Source organism: Cavia porcellus, unplaced genomic scaffold, assembly GCF_034190915.1.
Source record: "Cavia porcellus strain 051 isolate PalLab524CR breed Dunkin Hartley unplaced genomic scaffold, mCavPor4.1 scaffold_14, whole genome shotgun sequence".
In the NCBI taxonomy this organism is placed as follows: domain Eukaryota; kingdom Metazoa; phylum Chordata; class Mammalia; order Rodentia; family Caviidae; genus Cavia; species Cavia porcellus.
In genome coordinates, this window is record NW_026947497.1 from 12069218 (window position 1) to 12084148 (window position 14931).

The 14931-nt window shown below is 43.2% G+C and overlaps 1 protein-coding gene across 50 annotated transcripts in view; it reads left to right on the plus strand.

Annotated features, from left to right (window-relative positions):
• The window catches only part of Ank2 (ankyrin 2), a 505060-nt gene extending 493929 nt beyond the window's left edge, over positions 1-11131 (plus strand). For 32 of the 50 annotated variants that reach the window (XM_063260663.1, XM_063260668.1, XM_063260641.1 and 29 more), the window contains 6 exons: positions 1853-1945; positions 2527-2610; positions 2733-2897; positions 3778-3960; positions 5324-5415; positions 9154-11131. In XM_063260663.1, the coding sequence (XP_063116733.1) occupies positions 1853-1945; positions 2527-2610; positions 2733-2897; positions 3778-3960; positions 5324-5415; positions 9154-9337 (801 nt within the window). In that variant the 3' untranslated portion in view covers positions 9338-11131. The remainder of the gene's footprint in view (positions 1-1852; positions 1946-2526; positions 2611-2732; positions 2898-3777; positions 3961-5323; positions 5416-9153) is intronic. The other 18 variants (XM_063260652.1, XM_063260658.1, XM_063260665.1 and 15 more) reach the window with 2 other exon arrangements.
• Positions 11132-14931: the final 3800 nt, after the last annotated feature.

The following is a 14931-nucleotide window of genomic DNA, read 5'->3' on the forward strand; positions in this document are numbered from 1 at the left end:
ATAGACTTCCCTCCTAAAGGAAGACTTATTTCCAAATTATTTTTCTTCATATATATTTTAGCAATGAATTGTAACGGGAAGAGTATGCCTAAACTGACTGCTCTTCTGCCATGGCCATATGCCTGACGGAGACAGAGACTGTGTGAGAGCCCATTGTGAAGAGCACTGTGGCCGTGGAAGAGAGGCTGGGCCATCCTAAAAGATGCATGTAAACTGACACTTGGTCTGTGGAGTTCACAGAGTCAGATGATGAATTGGGGAGCTCGATCCTTCTGCAGAGCTCCAAAGTCAGGGGGAACCCCAAAGAGTAGGGAAGGTACAAGAAGACTCAGTGCTTTACACCTCCCCAGATTATTCTCATCTGCAAAGATGGGTAAAAATTTGTTTGAATTAGACTTGCTGTAAATTAAAGTAGATATTGTTTTCCTTTTTAAAAAAGTAATAGGGTTCAAAAGCATTTTATATTTAAAGGTGTTTATAAAAAGATTAATCCAGGGCTTAGTAATAATAGATTTGTTATGTGAAAGAATAAGAATTTTTTGGGTGACAGAAGTAATACAGCATATCTTGAGGGTTACGCTATGCATTTGTTTGTATTTACTATGTGGGTAACAGCTGTTACCAGGATTTATCTAAAATCACAACCAAATTGAGAAAGATTCAGGCAAATGAGAACCGTGTCCAGGATTTGGGCAGTTACCATAAAAAGTGAATTCATCCCATGGATGAATTCTTATTCCATAGAATTACTCAAGTTTTTGGCTTAAATGAGTACTAGTAAAGATGATTCATACTTGCTATCTAGGCTTAACAGTTGCCAAATGTAGCCCAAGACTCCACAGGCTAAGTAAAGTGTAGTCTAAAGTTATTATCTGGGTAATTTATATATTTAATCTGTTCTTTCCCTATAAATAAGTTTTGGTAAGTCCTCTCCATCCTGTGTATTTACCACGGGCCTGTTCCACGTATTCTCGATGGACTTCAGTTATCTGAGCTTAGCTCCACGTTTCAACTCTTAGCTCTCATGACTCTGACTGAGGTGTCCAATTTCAGTTACTCTTTTTTCTGACCCTATTTCTAGGCAGTAAGTTGCTGATTTAAAATGTAATTTCATTTAAATTTAGATATTTTTCAACAGAAAAATATAGAATGACGTATAAATTGGGTATTTTAAAATGTTAGGCAAATTGACTTGTCCTTTTTCTTTTTAAAAAATACCACTCCATAAGGAGAAAGTGATTCTATATGTATGACTTCTGAGACACATTTTAATCCAAAACTGTTCTTAACCTCTTCTCTGGAGTTGGGCCAGACCTATTAAGTCTCATTGTTTTCACATCTCAATTTTCCTGCAAAATGAGGCTAATACGAATCATAGCCTGCCCTTTTTGATGGTAGAGAGATGTACCACTGACCATGCAATATCTACAGGAAACTGGATTTCCTGTATACAGTTCTGTGGCACAGTGAGATGTTCCTACGCAAATGTGCTGAAACTCCAAGCCTAAACGCTAATGTTAACAGCTCGCAGCTGCACCTTTTGCTGTGGATCTATTTATTAGGCGTTTGAGTACCAGGATTTCAAGGCATTTCTTTAGGTGAAGTTTGACAGGTTCTCTGCTATCTTTTGGAATTACACATTTTTTAATTCATTAAACCAAACAATGGAATTCTTGTTGAAGCTTGAGACCACCACACCCTTATTTTCAGCCCCATCGGTTTTTCCACTGAAACCCCCATGAATAGCACTTTGAGGACACAGTGTATCCTCTAGCCTTCTGGCGAGAGCCAGAAACAGTAGCAAAGTTCTTCCTTAGCATGTTAAACAGAACCGTGCTTCCACACTTCCCAGGAGCTGAGAGACGAATTAGGGGAGCTGGAGGTCAGCTCCGATGAGGAGGCGATGGTTACCACCAGGGTTGTCCGCCGGCGTGTGATCATCCAGGTACCAGCTGCTGAACTGCTGCACGCCGGGGCCAGCCCTGCCCTCCCCATGTAGAGTGACTGACCTGGGCAGTAAGGGCATGGCATGCTCCCGAGCAGCGCATGGCCACTGGAAAGCAGGCCTCTGCTCTTTCTTTCCTCTTTTGTTTGTGGAGAGACGTGGTGGGATGGCAGTTACAGCCTGCAGCTGACACCACTGCCTTAATCAATTCCACCTGACTTTCTGTTTTATTTTTTTGTTTGTTTGTTTTGTTTTTCTTATATTCTGATACCAGGAATCAAACTCACGACCTTGTGCTTGCCAGGCAGGCGCTGTTCTGCTGAGCTACATCCCCGGCTCCTAACTCACCTTTGCTTATCTGTTTTCCTTGTTTGTTAGTTTGTCAATTTTACCTAACTTTGGCCACCTTCTTCTAAGCATGCTCACACCCACTTGTACCCACTTGACAGGATTTTGCATCTCCACAGTGCTTCTCCACGTCACCTTTGGTTTTTCTAACACTCCACACGTGATAAGCACTTGGATATGGTTCCTAGAACTGGTGCCGAGTCCTATGTGACCCTTTGCTCCCAACTGTTTAGGGAGACGACATGCCTGAGATACCCCCAGAAAGTGTCACTGAGGAAGAATACGTGGATGAGCATGGGCACACCGTGACGAGGAAGGTACTATCTGGTGTCTCCTTTTGTGCTGCTTTCAAACTTCCTGTTTCCGATGAATCAGTGTCATCCCACTGTGACTCCATAACGTAGTAAATGTACACATCCATAAATGACATGCGTTTCAGGTTACCAGGAAAATCATCAGACGCTACATGTCCTCCGACGGCACAGAGAAGGAAGAGGTTACCATGCAAGGGGCACCACCAGAGCCTGTGAGCATTGAGCAGGGCGATGGCTACTCCAGGGTGCTGAAGCGCGTGGTGTTGGAGAGTGACAGCAGCCAGTCGGAGGTGAGGCCCGACCCGAGTCTTACTTCACAGAGAGCAGGAGAGAGCCTGGCAGTGGGAGGGGAGTCTGCTCACCAGGCCTTGTGTCTGCTCATGGTTACCCATGTGTCTGTATTTTCATAATTTTGTGTAATTTGAAAAGAAGCACTAGGAAGCATCACAGCCACCAGTTATTCTCCTTGTTTGTTCATTCTCATTACCGTTTTTTGTTTAATTCATGGTTAACCACAGCAAACATCCAAAAGGCAAATTTCTAAAGAATAAAACCCCATTGCAAGATGGGCATGCATGAGGTAGAGGCCTGGTCAGGGAGACCCCTGAAGTCAGGGGAGCAGCCCTGGATACCCAGCCCACAGCCTTGGGGTACCCAAATCAGCACCAAGGAATGCTTCAGTTCATACTTTGTATTTCTTTCTGCTTTATTTCCCAGTTCCCACAGAAACATGCTTGCTTTTTAAAAAAATATAATTTGTGAAATTCTCATCATGTTGTATTCACTTATCGCCTCAAAATCTCATTTTTAAAGACATGAGATCCTCCAGAAATGCAAATTTCTCATAGCTTCTTGAGTCCTTCCCTTGGAGTTAACTTTACCTTTACACTGCAAGTGAAACCAGTCACACGTGGATAACAAGTGTAGCCACAGATTTCACTGCCTCCACCTCACAGGATTGGAGTCCTTACCAATCGACTGACAGATTTCATCTCTGTGTCTGACAGTCCCTAGGTGACTCCACTAACTGGTGAAAGGGGTTTTGTTGTAACTCTGCTTCACCGCACCAAAATACTACTTTTTAGAAGTCTCCTGGGTAGTACTGTAATGATTCAGCATTTGTTACACTTTGGCCATCAGAAACTACATTGTATGTCCTTCATCTGTCAGGTAACTTTGTCCGAACCCAGCATTCTGTCCAGCACCTCCCAGTTTCAGGCTGAACCAGTGGAAGGCCGTAGAGTCAGCAAGGTGGTTAAAACCACTGTGGTCCGGGGAGAGCGGATGGAGAAACACCTGGGGGACTCTGACTTAGCCACGGACCTTCCTTCAGCCAAAGATGACTTTGAAGAGGTAGAGAAGCATCATTTTGTCTTTTCTGCTTTTTGATTTGTATTTTATGTTTGCTTTTTGAGTTTAAAAGTCATCATTGTGTCATTTCATATGCAGACCCGTAGAGGTGTGTTTAATAATTGAATAGAACAGATTTCTTGTTTGAATCAGGTACATAGTGAAATAATGTTTCCTCAACCTATGGTGTTTGTTTGTGTCACCCTAAATGCCTTTAAATATCCATGCAATCCGGATTCACTTCTGGTGAGATCAGCATCAATCAGGACATGATCCTACATCTTATTTAAAAGTCCCAGAAGTATTCTGTACTCCCAATTATTATGAAAAAAAGTAAAGATGGTACAAATTATCTTGCCTAGCTGATTCTATGAATATTGCTGTGATACACAATTTAAAAATTTCCAGGTTTTCTATGTTTGTATCTTTTAAAGTGATCTGTAGTTATTAAGTTCTAGTTCCCAGTAATTCAGAAATGTATTTGTAATAGCAGATTTATAGACCCTTTCCATGGCTCCAAAATCCTAAAATTCAAAAAACCAAAACAAATTTTCTAAGGTAATTTGACGTAATATAAACTGGCATGGAACTTGACAAAATTTTATATGAACTGATATGAGGTCTTCTTGGCTTACTTAGAGTGAAATTACATATGTTTTTCTATCTGATCTGAATTGAGTTTGATGATAAGATGTGCTTTCCACCTTCTCTGGGATGTTAGGATAGCAAGCCTATATTACGAATATCGTAATATCTAAATTCTGAACCACATCTGGTCCCCAGAGTTTGGGAACAGACACATGTGACCCTCTGCAAAACAGTTTTTGCCGGTGAAACATTTCCAAGTCAAATGCTTTAGGTGAATCCTCTGCTAGACTCACAACATATATGGAGATTGCGTTTGACTATACTTGGATATTAGCAGCAAATCTTACTTGAATGCTTTCAGTCCTTCACTCTTGACAGCCAGCAGCCTTGGACGTTTCAAAGGTGAAGTCTCAGAGTTGTACACTGGACTCGACACTGTACACTGTACACTGTACACTGTTCAGTGTTCTCATTCCCAGTCAGTGTATTTACCATGAGAAAATTCAGTGTAGAAAGCCTGCACTGCAGTCGAGGAAATTAAAAGTCAGTTGGTGTGGATGTCAGTTAGCAGCTTTGTAAAGTAATATAACAGAGCTCCCTTGCAAATGAGAAATCTCAAAGGACTTAATAAAACTCAATCCTCACGTCCGCTCCTGGGAGTTCTTTTTATTTGTCCTTTCTTCAAATACTTTTTCAGATTGGCTGTGAATTAGCAGAGTGGTGGATTGCTTTGCAGTCTGTGGATCATGACTGTTGTTTTCTATTTTTCTTACCTTAGGCTTTAAGTTACACAGGTAGCCACATGAAAGTCCACCCCCCAAGTTTAGTAGAGAAGGAAATCGTGAAAGAGGATGGCTCCATCATTAAAAGGTTTGAGGTAGCATGGGGTGATGTGTTGCCAACTAACACCATAAAAGACTTCCTGTTCTAAGAAGGGACGCACAGAGCCCTGACATGGGTACATTTCTCAAAAACTGCTGGCTTTCTTGTGTGATAAGGCCTTCATCCCACGGTGGCCCTGTTGGCATGTCACACTGCGGTGTTCTGTGGGGCTGTAAGATGAATGCTGAGGCACAGCAGCAGTGAAGTGACAGCTCACACTATCACAATCCCTGGGCCCCACATTCACCCTTGTAGGGAAGTTCACCAGCTGGGACCCACTGTGTTGGAAGGTGAGAAGAGCAGGGAGGGGAATCTACTCTATTGTTCATGACTTAATTTTGTGACCAGCTATGTTCAGCTCCCCCTTAAATATCACCCCTTTGTGGCATATGCTTTTTGTGTTTCACAAACTCTTTCATGACTCTGCATGCAAGTGGCGAGTGGCATGAGCGTGGTTTTGATGTCCAGTGTTACAGTTTGTGTTCGGATGGCCCCCTCAAGCCTCATGCAATCTTGGACACAGCTGAATCCAGTGTTCATGATTAGCTCGTCGTCTAGCACTGGGGTTGGCAGTGTGAGTGCTGTACCTGCCCAGGGGCAGAGCTGACATACAGCGTAAGGGCAGGAAGAAGGTGTATCTTTGCTTTTTTGCTTGGTTTGCTCTTGTTTTGTGGGGGCCACGAATGGTGGCCCCATCATGCCACCCTGCCTTGGAACAGCAGAGTATGGACTGAAACCTCCAAAACTGTGAGAAATAAACCTTTCCTTCCCTAATTTTGGGCATCAGACATTTTGTCTAAACACCGAGAAAAAAGTAACCAAGATACCCAGCAACCTGAACGTACCTAGGGACTTGGAAGCCGGGCTTTGGTGAAGTGAGAAAGCAGGTAGAGCCGCAGGCAGCTCTCTCTCTCCGTAGAGAAGGGAGCAGGCAGTGAGGTGCTCTGAGCTGGCTCTGCCTCTGTTCTGCCTTGACCTTCCCAAGATCTGCTTCCCTCTGGTCCTCAAGCAGTCCTGTGTGAACCCGCACTATGAAAATGTTCTTAGCTCTGCAGTGAAAAGAGAGTGGGAATCCAGGTTACTACTGTGCTTTTCTCCTCATTGAAAAGAAGAGAAAGATTATCATTTATAGTATTCTCCAGGCTATGGTAAGCCTCTGGGACATAATAATTAGAACAGCAAAATTAAAGGTTCTGTTGCATTTCGCCCTCCAGTCAAACATGAAAAGCAGCCGCTAGGGATTTAAAAGAGTACAGTTGCTGTCTTAGAACTTTAAACACATGGCACAAACTGAGCATAAAGTGCTTTTTATATTCTAAACTCTTAAGTCTTGTTTGTAATTATTGGGATGAAACTACACAGCCCCTGTGCACCTGACCGTCACAAGGCCAGTCTGGAGTGGAGTGGATTTAGGGAACAATTAATGCGAAGCTCTCTGTTCCAGCTGTTGAGTTTGAAGTTGGGAACAGAGACACTCCGAGTTCCCACAGCTTGTCTGTCTTGGAACTCTGTGATGTGCCGCTGTGAGGTCTGTACACTGCCAGAGGCATTTTATCCTGCACACCTTCACATTCACAGGCATTCGTCTGCACCCAAGGGCTGATCAAAACATATGATGGATTTTCAAATTTTAAAGACACGTCACCATCATTTCCCCTCCATATACTCCTTCTCACTTCAGAGGTACTTACTCCATTGTTCATACCACCTTTACAAGCCTCTCTGGAAGTTCCCTTTCAGGAGTGTTTCTCTGAGGTGTGGTCAGAAACCCTGTGAATGTGGCTGCTGACGCCGTCCAGTAGGGACTCTGGCTTGAGAAAGTGTGGCGCTGTGCATGCACTCACCGTATTCACTAGCTGTGCTCTGAAGCCAAACGCCCAGCAGAGAAAAATGTTCAGTGCCCATTCAGGACATCAAGGCAGCCCAGACTGCACTCACACAGGAGGGCCCCGAGCCGCTGCGGGGAGGGTGTGAGATACAGCAGGGAGCGGTGTGTGAGATACGTTTTTAAGATTTAAATGTGCATTGTGTTTTCCAGTCACTTTTTATCCACTGCAGAAAGTACAAGAAATGCCTTATGATGGGGCCAATCCTGACACCAGTGCCATAAGGAGGAAAAGTGATGGGTGCTACATAGGTAGAAAAATGCAGCCCGATCACATCTGACCATTTCATTGAGAGGAACAAATTTAATTTGCCTTCAAATGCAAAGTTACACATGTTATATCAAAAAACAGTAGGAGAAAAGGGGAAAGAAAGAAATCTGAGAGTATTCACTGAAGTGAGGCCTTTTTTAAAACCTGGGGGTGATGTCACAGAATGCCATGAGGTGTTGGAAGGCGGGCAGGACTTTTGGCTTCTGGACATTAGGAATCTGTAAGGAAAATGCTGGTCCATGCTCTGGACACCGGTCCTGCCTCCCCCCCCCCCCAGATCTGGGGAAAATGTAGGGCACTGTACTTGTGGCCTCTCAGAGTCTTGGCACCACAGCATGCTAATGGCTGTTTTTATGTGGGTTGTATTGCTTAAATTCTCATAAGATTGAGTTTCCTTATTTGTTATAATAATCATGTCTGGCAATTACAACACATTCATCAGATGTTTGTGGAACGAATAATTGTATTTACAAGTAGATACAAGAACTACGAGTAAACAAACTAGGATATGACCATTGTTAAGTAGGGATACAGGAAATTAATAGTGTGAAATATAGTAGTGAATGAGAGCATCTTGCCAGGGATGGGAGTGCACATCTGTAATCCCAGCACTTAAGAGGCTGAGGCAGGAGGATCACTGTGAGTTCAAGGCCAGCCTGGATCACATAGTGAGTTCAAGTGTGACCTGAACTGTCTCAAAAAAACAAAATAAAAAAAATCAGTAAATAAAGTTGTAGCATCTTTTCTCAAGGCACCAGCAGTTAGATTAGAGAGGCAAGCAGACAGCCGGCTTTAAAAGGCAGCAAGATGCCCTGGATGGGCTGTGAGGATCACCTAGAATCCAAAGGGTGTGCCTGTCTCTCAGGGCTTTCTTCTGATTCCTCTTCCTCCTCGCCCTCCAGATGAAGCTTTCGGGGCCTTTGGGCATCCTGGCCTTCTTGTGTGTGGTAGGATAGAGTTTAACTTGCTGGAGAAGGTGTCCCTGGGAAAGTTGCTGGGCAGGTTGGCTCAGGAGAGAACTAGGTGTTGAGTGGGCAGTTAGGATGACTTTGGGGAAAGTAAATTGAACACTGTTTCTCTTTGCCGTTGAAAAGGGGTCTGCACTCACGCTTCCAGCATGAATCGGAGTCTTTGAGATGAGTACAGCTTAACCAAAACATGAATAGTTGTTATACAGGTTCTTTGTGAGAGAATTATATTAACATGTGGCTTCATTTATTTGAAACATTTCTTAAAGGTTTTCAAAAAATATTCCTTGTTCCAACATGTATTTTTGGGGGAGTATTAGAGATTGAACCAGGGACCTTTGCACTAAGCTGCACCCTCGGGCTTTTCAAATTTTGAGACCGTCCTCATTCACTAAATTGTGCAGACTGTGACACTTGCAATCCTCCTGCCTCAGCCTCCTAAAGTGCGGGCAATACAAGCAGGTGCTGCCACACTCCCAGAGTGGCCCCCTGTTAGCTGGTGTGGAGCTGTCTCGAAAAGCAGGACCAGAAGGGCCCTGCGAGGCTGCCCGATAGCAGTCAGAAAACCATTAATTAACCGTCCTCTGTCGCCTCTCCTCCAGGACAACAATGAGTAAAGCCAGGACCCAGCGGAGGACTGTGGTGAAGGACCGGCACGGGAAGCGCGTGGAGCTGGGGCACCTGGAGGATGTGCCGGAAGCCCTGGGCCAGGACGACCTCCAGCGCGACCTCCAGCAGCTCCTTCGCCATTTCTACCCAGAGGACTTGCAGAGAGAGGCCACGTGAGGGGCCGCCCGCCGCCGGCCGATGGATGGGACCTGACGTTTCCACCATTGCGAATACACAGCGTTTTGTTTCCGTTCTTCCCCTTCTCTCTAACGTCAAGCCGATTTGTGACCAAAGATAGCACCGCGCACTGCGGGTGCTGTAGCTGCACCTTGGTCGTCCCTGGGGTCCTGCCACCTGGCGCCTCTGCTCCTGCGGAGCTCCTGGGAAGGCGTGATGGGCAGCGCTTGCCCCGCAGACCGTGCCGGTGACCCCAGGACCCCCAGGCCCCATCCGCAGTGCGTCTGCAGAGGCGCAGCGCGTGGAAGTCAGAGCCACTGCCCGCCCTGCGCGCCACAGATGAAGTCTCTAGAGACTGCCCAACGGAGGGTGACAGGGACATTGCTAAGGCAATCGAACCATTGCACGACACAGTTCCGCTGCGGAGGAGGCCCGCGGAGCGCTCGCCCCACCCGGGAGTGGGAGGCCGTGTCGGAGACCGCGCGCTGTGCCCACGCGGGACGCTGCCCCGCGGCCTTGGGCACCCGCAGCCCTTCCACGTTGGGCGTGTTGGCAGGGTATTTCCAAGTCCTAACTACTGTAGCTCCCCAGCTCCCTGGCTGCTCTAGCAAACCACGCTGTCTTACTGGTGGTCCCTGCGGCCACTGCACTGTAGATAACGTCACTGGACCCAAGGTTTACCCACTCCAAACACGGAAAAGGAAAAAAGGTTACATTCCCGCGCCCTGTCAGCGTGGTTTCTTTCTCTTCCCTCCTCAGCTCTCTTCTCCAGTACCTGCATGTGGCGTTTAAAGCGGGAAACCACAGCCCACCGGCCCAGCACAGCAGCGGTGCCGACCTTTCCGCCCTGAGTGAAGACCGCGGGTCTGTGCTTCAGCGTGCAGACAAGGTTGGGAAGCCCTTTGGAAGTTTGGTTTTGGTTAAAATGTTTGGTTTATTTATTTGAAATCCGACCCCCTTGGAAACTCTTGAGTGCATTTGTGCACTTTCCTGTGGGTTTGTTTCAGGGGAGGGACTACAATCCGAGTGATTTCCGTGTCCTGTTTCTTACTCCTCTAGTGGTTGAAGCTGTGTAGCATTTTAACATATATTATATATATTCACAAATATATTCATATAAACAGTATACATTTTGAACCAGTTATTTGTTAAAGAAAAGTATATTCAGTGAGGATGAAATTTAAAAGAAAAAAAGAGTCTGTCCTCTGGGGATCGGACTTTTCCCAATTCTATCTGGTATTTTCCTGTTGTGCGGAAAATGACTCCTTGCTCAGTGTCGAAAACCAATGCGACAAACAATTTAAAATAACATTGCCAAGAAAAAACAATGTTCCAGGAGCGGGTTTCACATAAGCCAAGCCTCCTGACCCTCAAATGCTAGCACTTTTCGGCGGTTGGGTAGGAAATAGAATGTTCGTTGGCAGCCACAAGGAGAGAGACCCATATGGACCTTTGTGATGCACACCGAGGTCCTCTGTCACACCCTCCACTTGGAGCCGGAGACAAGCATTTCTGTTGTGTAATTTGCAGTGCAGATGATGTCTGTGTAACAACATAATGGTTATTCACCTTCCTTTGATTTTTGATTTTTGCTGTGTTATCAAAAACTTGAATACTGTGAGAAGAAGTGAATTTTCAGTTGATGAATCAGCATCTTGTTCCCATGGTGATAACACTAATTGAATATATCTATGAGGGCATGTATTAGTTAATGGAAAAAATACAACACTAACAATACATAGCTGCAATGTTGTACAATGGCTGATTAATTCAATAAAATGTACAAGTGTTAAATGTGGCAAGAGTGGTTTTTTCTTTATCACAAATTTGTGCTCTCGGGGGAACAAGGGATTATTAAAAAAGTGAGATATCTGGAGCCAGCAGGACACTCGTTCCCTTTCTTTTTGTTTTCACTTAGTAACTAAATATCCCAGCACTGTATTAAGGAGATTATAAGGTCTGCCCCTGCCCTCTTTTGTCATTATGATTATGCAGTGGAGGAAATCAAGGATGTATTTTAAGTCTTACGATTACTAATAAATGAAAAATGGAATTTCAGGATTTAGGGGCACATGTTGTGTAATAGTCCTTCATGAATTAATTCATTACTTAAGAAAAACAAAATTGCAAATTGTAAAAGCCTGTCTTTAGAAATAATAACATAGTCCCTACTAACTGTCATGAGTAAAAGTGAAAGTAGAAATATTCAAGGATAAAAACAAAGCAGGGGAGAGGAAATAACTAAGAAAATATGACCTAATTTTAGGTAAATAGATGTAAAAACTGAAATAAAGGAGAAGACTTTTTAAACTGGGAATTAGTAAACTTTGTCAGAATAGTGAAATCCAATAATCCCAGAGGAAATTGAGAAAGTAACACAAGATTGAAAGTCACAACAAATTACAAGCTCTTGGTACTGTCACAGATGAATTCTATGACTGTCTGAATACACAGAGAAGTCTAATAATACCAAAACCACCACAGAGCCCTGGGTGGCTTTTAATACCTCATTAGTACCAAAGCTAGATACAATGCACAAATAAAGGTCTTCAAAATAACAATAACAAAGATCAATTTTATTAAGCAATCTCTTTGCAAAAAAATTCTGCAAAAACAACATATTTCAAGAAATAATAAACTGTGATTACATCGCAGTTATTACTTCAAGATAAAAGAGGTTTATAATTAAAATTTTTGACATTGGAAAGTTAATAGAAAAAAAATGCACTCTTTCCATAGATGGTCAGGAGGCATTTAACAAGATACATTGATTTTTACATCCTTTTAATAGGAGATGTCAAGTTACATATGCTTGTGTGTTTGTAAGAACTGCTGCTCTTTAACAAATTTTCAAATAAATTTAAGAGCTCGTAGTCAATTTCATGTTAGCATAGCCTTTGCATTAATCTTCAACAGTAGAGAAAACTTTATCTTTTGCCTCACCCTCCCACAACTGCTTCTGCCCTCCCTGCCCCAAACTAGTCCTGGGCATCACCAGAGAGACCAGGACTTCCATGTTTGTGGCTTAAGTTGTTGGTTAGCAATTTTGAAAGAGAATATCAACTATGAAATCTTAGGAATCCTGTCTCAGAAAAGGGTTAAAGTTAAACCAGGCATAGAGGCCCTGACAGCAGCCTGGGAGTCTGAAGCAAGAGAATCACAAGTTTTAGTTCAGTCTGAGCAAATAGGCAATTTAGCAAGACTCTGTCTCAAAATTTAAAATAGGTTTAAAAGGGCTGGAGATAGGCAGCTCAGTCGGAAAGTCCTGGGTTCTATCCAGAATCACACACACAAGAAGAGTCAAACAGTGTACTCATTAGATAAGTGTTTTGTCTTGATTTAGAAAGCATAACCAGACCAGTGTATATGCAACAAATAGAGGATCCATCTGTTTGTCACACATATACAATAAGAAACAATTTACTTTTAGGATACAGTTCACAAATGATTTTTGTTTTAACCAAAACTTGTGTTTTATAATGACTCTTATAACCTAGATTTTTTTCAGTGACTTAAGATAGATACTGCCCCTCCTGCCAAAATTCATCTTGCTTAATGACAAACATGGGGACATCCCTGATTTAAAACTCTAAGAAAGATGATTATTTCCATACTTATCTAGGACTGATGAGGAAGAGTTGGAAAAAACAAAGAAAGCATATATGTGAGAAAAAGAACAAACATAATTAATGTGTAAACAATACATTTATGAACCAGAAAAACCAGAGGAATCATCTGAAAACCTATGCTGTTGACAGTGTGGTCACTGTCAACCTAGAAAATGTATAAGTCTAACACATGAACACGTACCAACCTCCAAATTAAAAATACAAATGGAAGAAACAATACACTTTACAACAGAGACTAAATGCCTACTTAGAAATTTATCAAGGCATGTGCAAGGCCTCTAAGGATACTGAAAAGTACTATAAGCCAGATTAAAAGGTAAATACAGAGTCTGCACAAAAATACATATTTCAAGTGAAGAAAAACTTGCCTAATATGTTAATACTAAGTTTATTGAGATTATGGAATTAATACCATTACCTTTGGCCTCTACAATTACTTGAGGTGCTCAAAATGGTAGTCATTAACTTCCAGACATTTATTAATACAGTACACTGCTGAAGTATGTGTACATTTTTTTACACATACTCTTTAGAAAAAGATGAATTTACAGGCCACCTAAAAAGATCACAAGAGGCCCGGCATGATGATGCACATCTGTAATGCCAGCTCTCGGGAGGCTGAGGCAGGAGGACTGCTGCAAGTGAGTCCAGCCCACTCTGAGCCACAGGAAAACATCCCATTCTCACCTATAATTAAATAAACATAAAATACTAAGGTGTTTTTTCAACCTATTATAACAGCAAACAAAAACAAAATGACACACAGGATTTGGAGGAACATTTATTTATATTGATGGGTGATGGTCAGGATCACTCCCAAAATATCAGGCCCTGAGCTCTGGTGGTGTAGGGCTTGTTTGGGATAATCCAGCATCTCTATATCCATCACCATCATCCATCTCCACCAGTCTCATCTCCATCTTCCCCCCATCTCCACGTATAAATTATGAAGTGTCAATTGTCTGTTTTTGTAATTAAATCTTGAGCATAAGGGCACTCAACAATTTCTTGACCTTGAGGGTTGTAAAGAATTCTTGTGGTAAGGGAAACATGAAAGGTTTTACAAAACATTGGGAAGGCAGCTGGGCCATTATTAGTCTTAGGTGCCCAGCACGGGCCATGGCAGTGAGCCACGACATGTTTGGCTGCTTCACCAGTGTGAGCAGAAGCAAAAATAAATCCTGACAAAGTGTCCTCTGAAACATGGACTCAGCACAGAGAGCCAAACTCAGGAATGTGAGTGACATCCATCCATTGAGATGATTAACATGTAAACCTCAACAATTAGCCCCTGTGAAGAGACAGGGACAATGTACCACACATGACAACATTGTTTAACAATCTGCCGGGCCTGTTCTAGGCTTAAATGAAACTTTTTGTGCAAGGCAGAAGCATTTTGATGGAATGTGGCATGGGAGGCAGAAGCCTGTTGAATGGCATCTGAGGAGCAACAGTGACAGTAGCCATCTGTCTAATGCATTGCTTCCCTCAGTGAGAGACCGGGTAATTGGAAAGGGGAACTTGAATGGTTGGTAAAACAGGGAACAGGGAACATGTGATCATGTGGTGAGCTGGAGCGTGTGAACAAGTGAAAGAGACCTTGACTAGTGTGTATTGTAGCAATTTCAGTGGGGCGCATCACACCACAAACAGGGAATTCTGAAAAGAGGTTAATTGGAGTGAATAGATGATCTTGCAAGGCCCACATGACAATTTATAATTCAGTCTTTTGTGCAGAAGAGAAACCTGTATCCTGTATTCAGGAAGAGGTGGGCATTTCATAATCTCCTTTGCCTGATGATGACCTGTCTGAAAACAGAGCCTCAATTATGGGGACCGAATTTATTTTCAAAGGAAAGACAAAGGGCGTGAGGGAACCAAACTGAATTAATTTATCTGGAGGATAATGGCAGTCAACAATACCAGGGAAGTTAGCCAGTGCAGATTGCCACGGGGATGAAAATT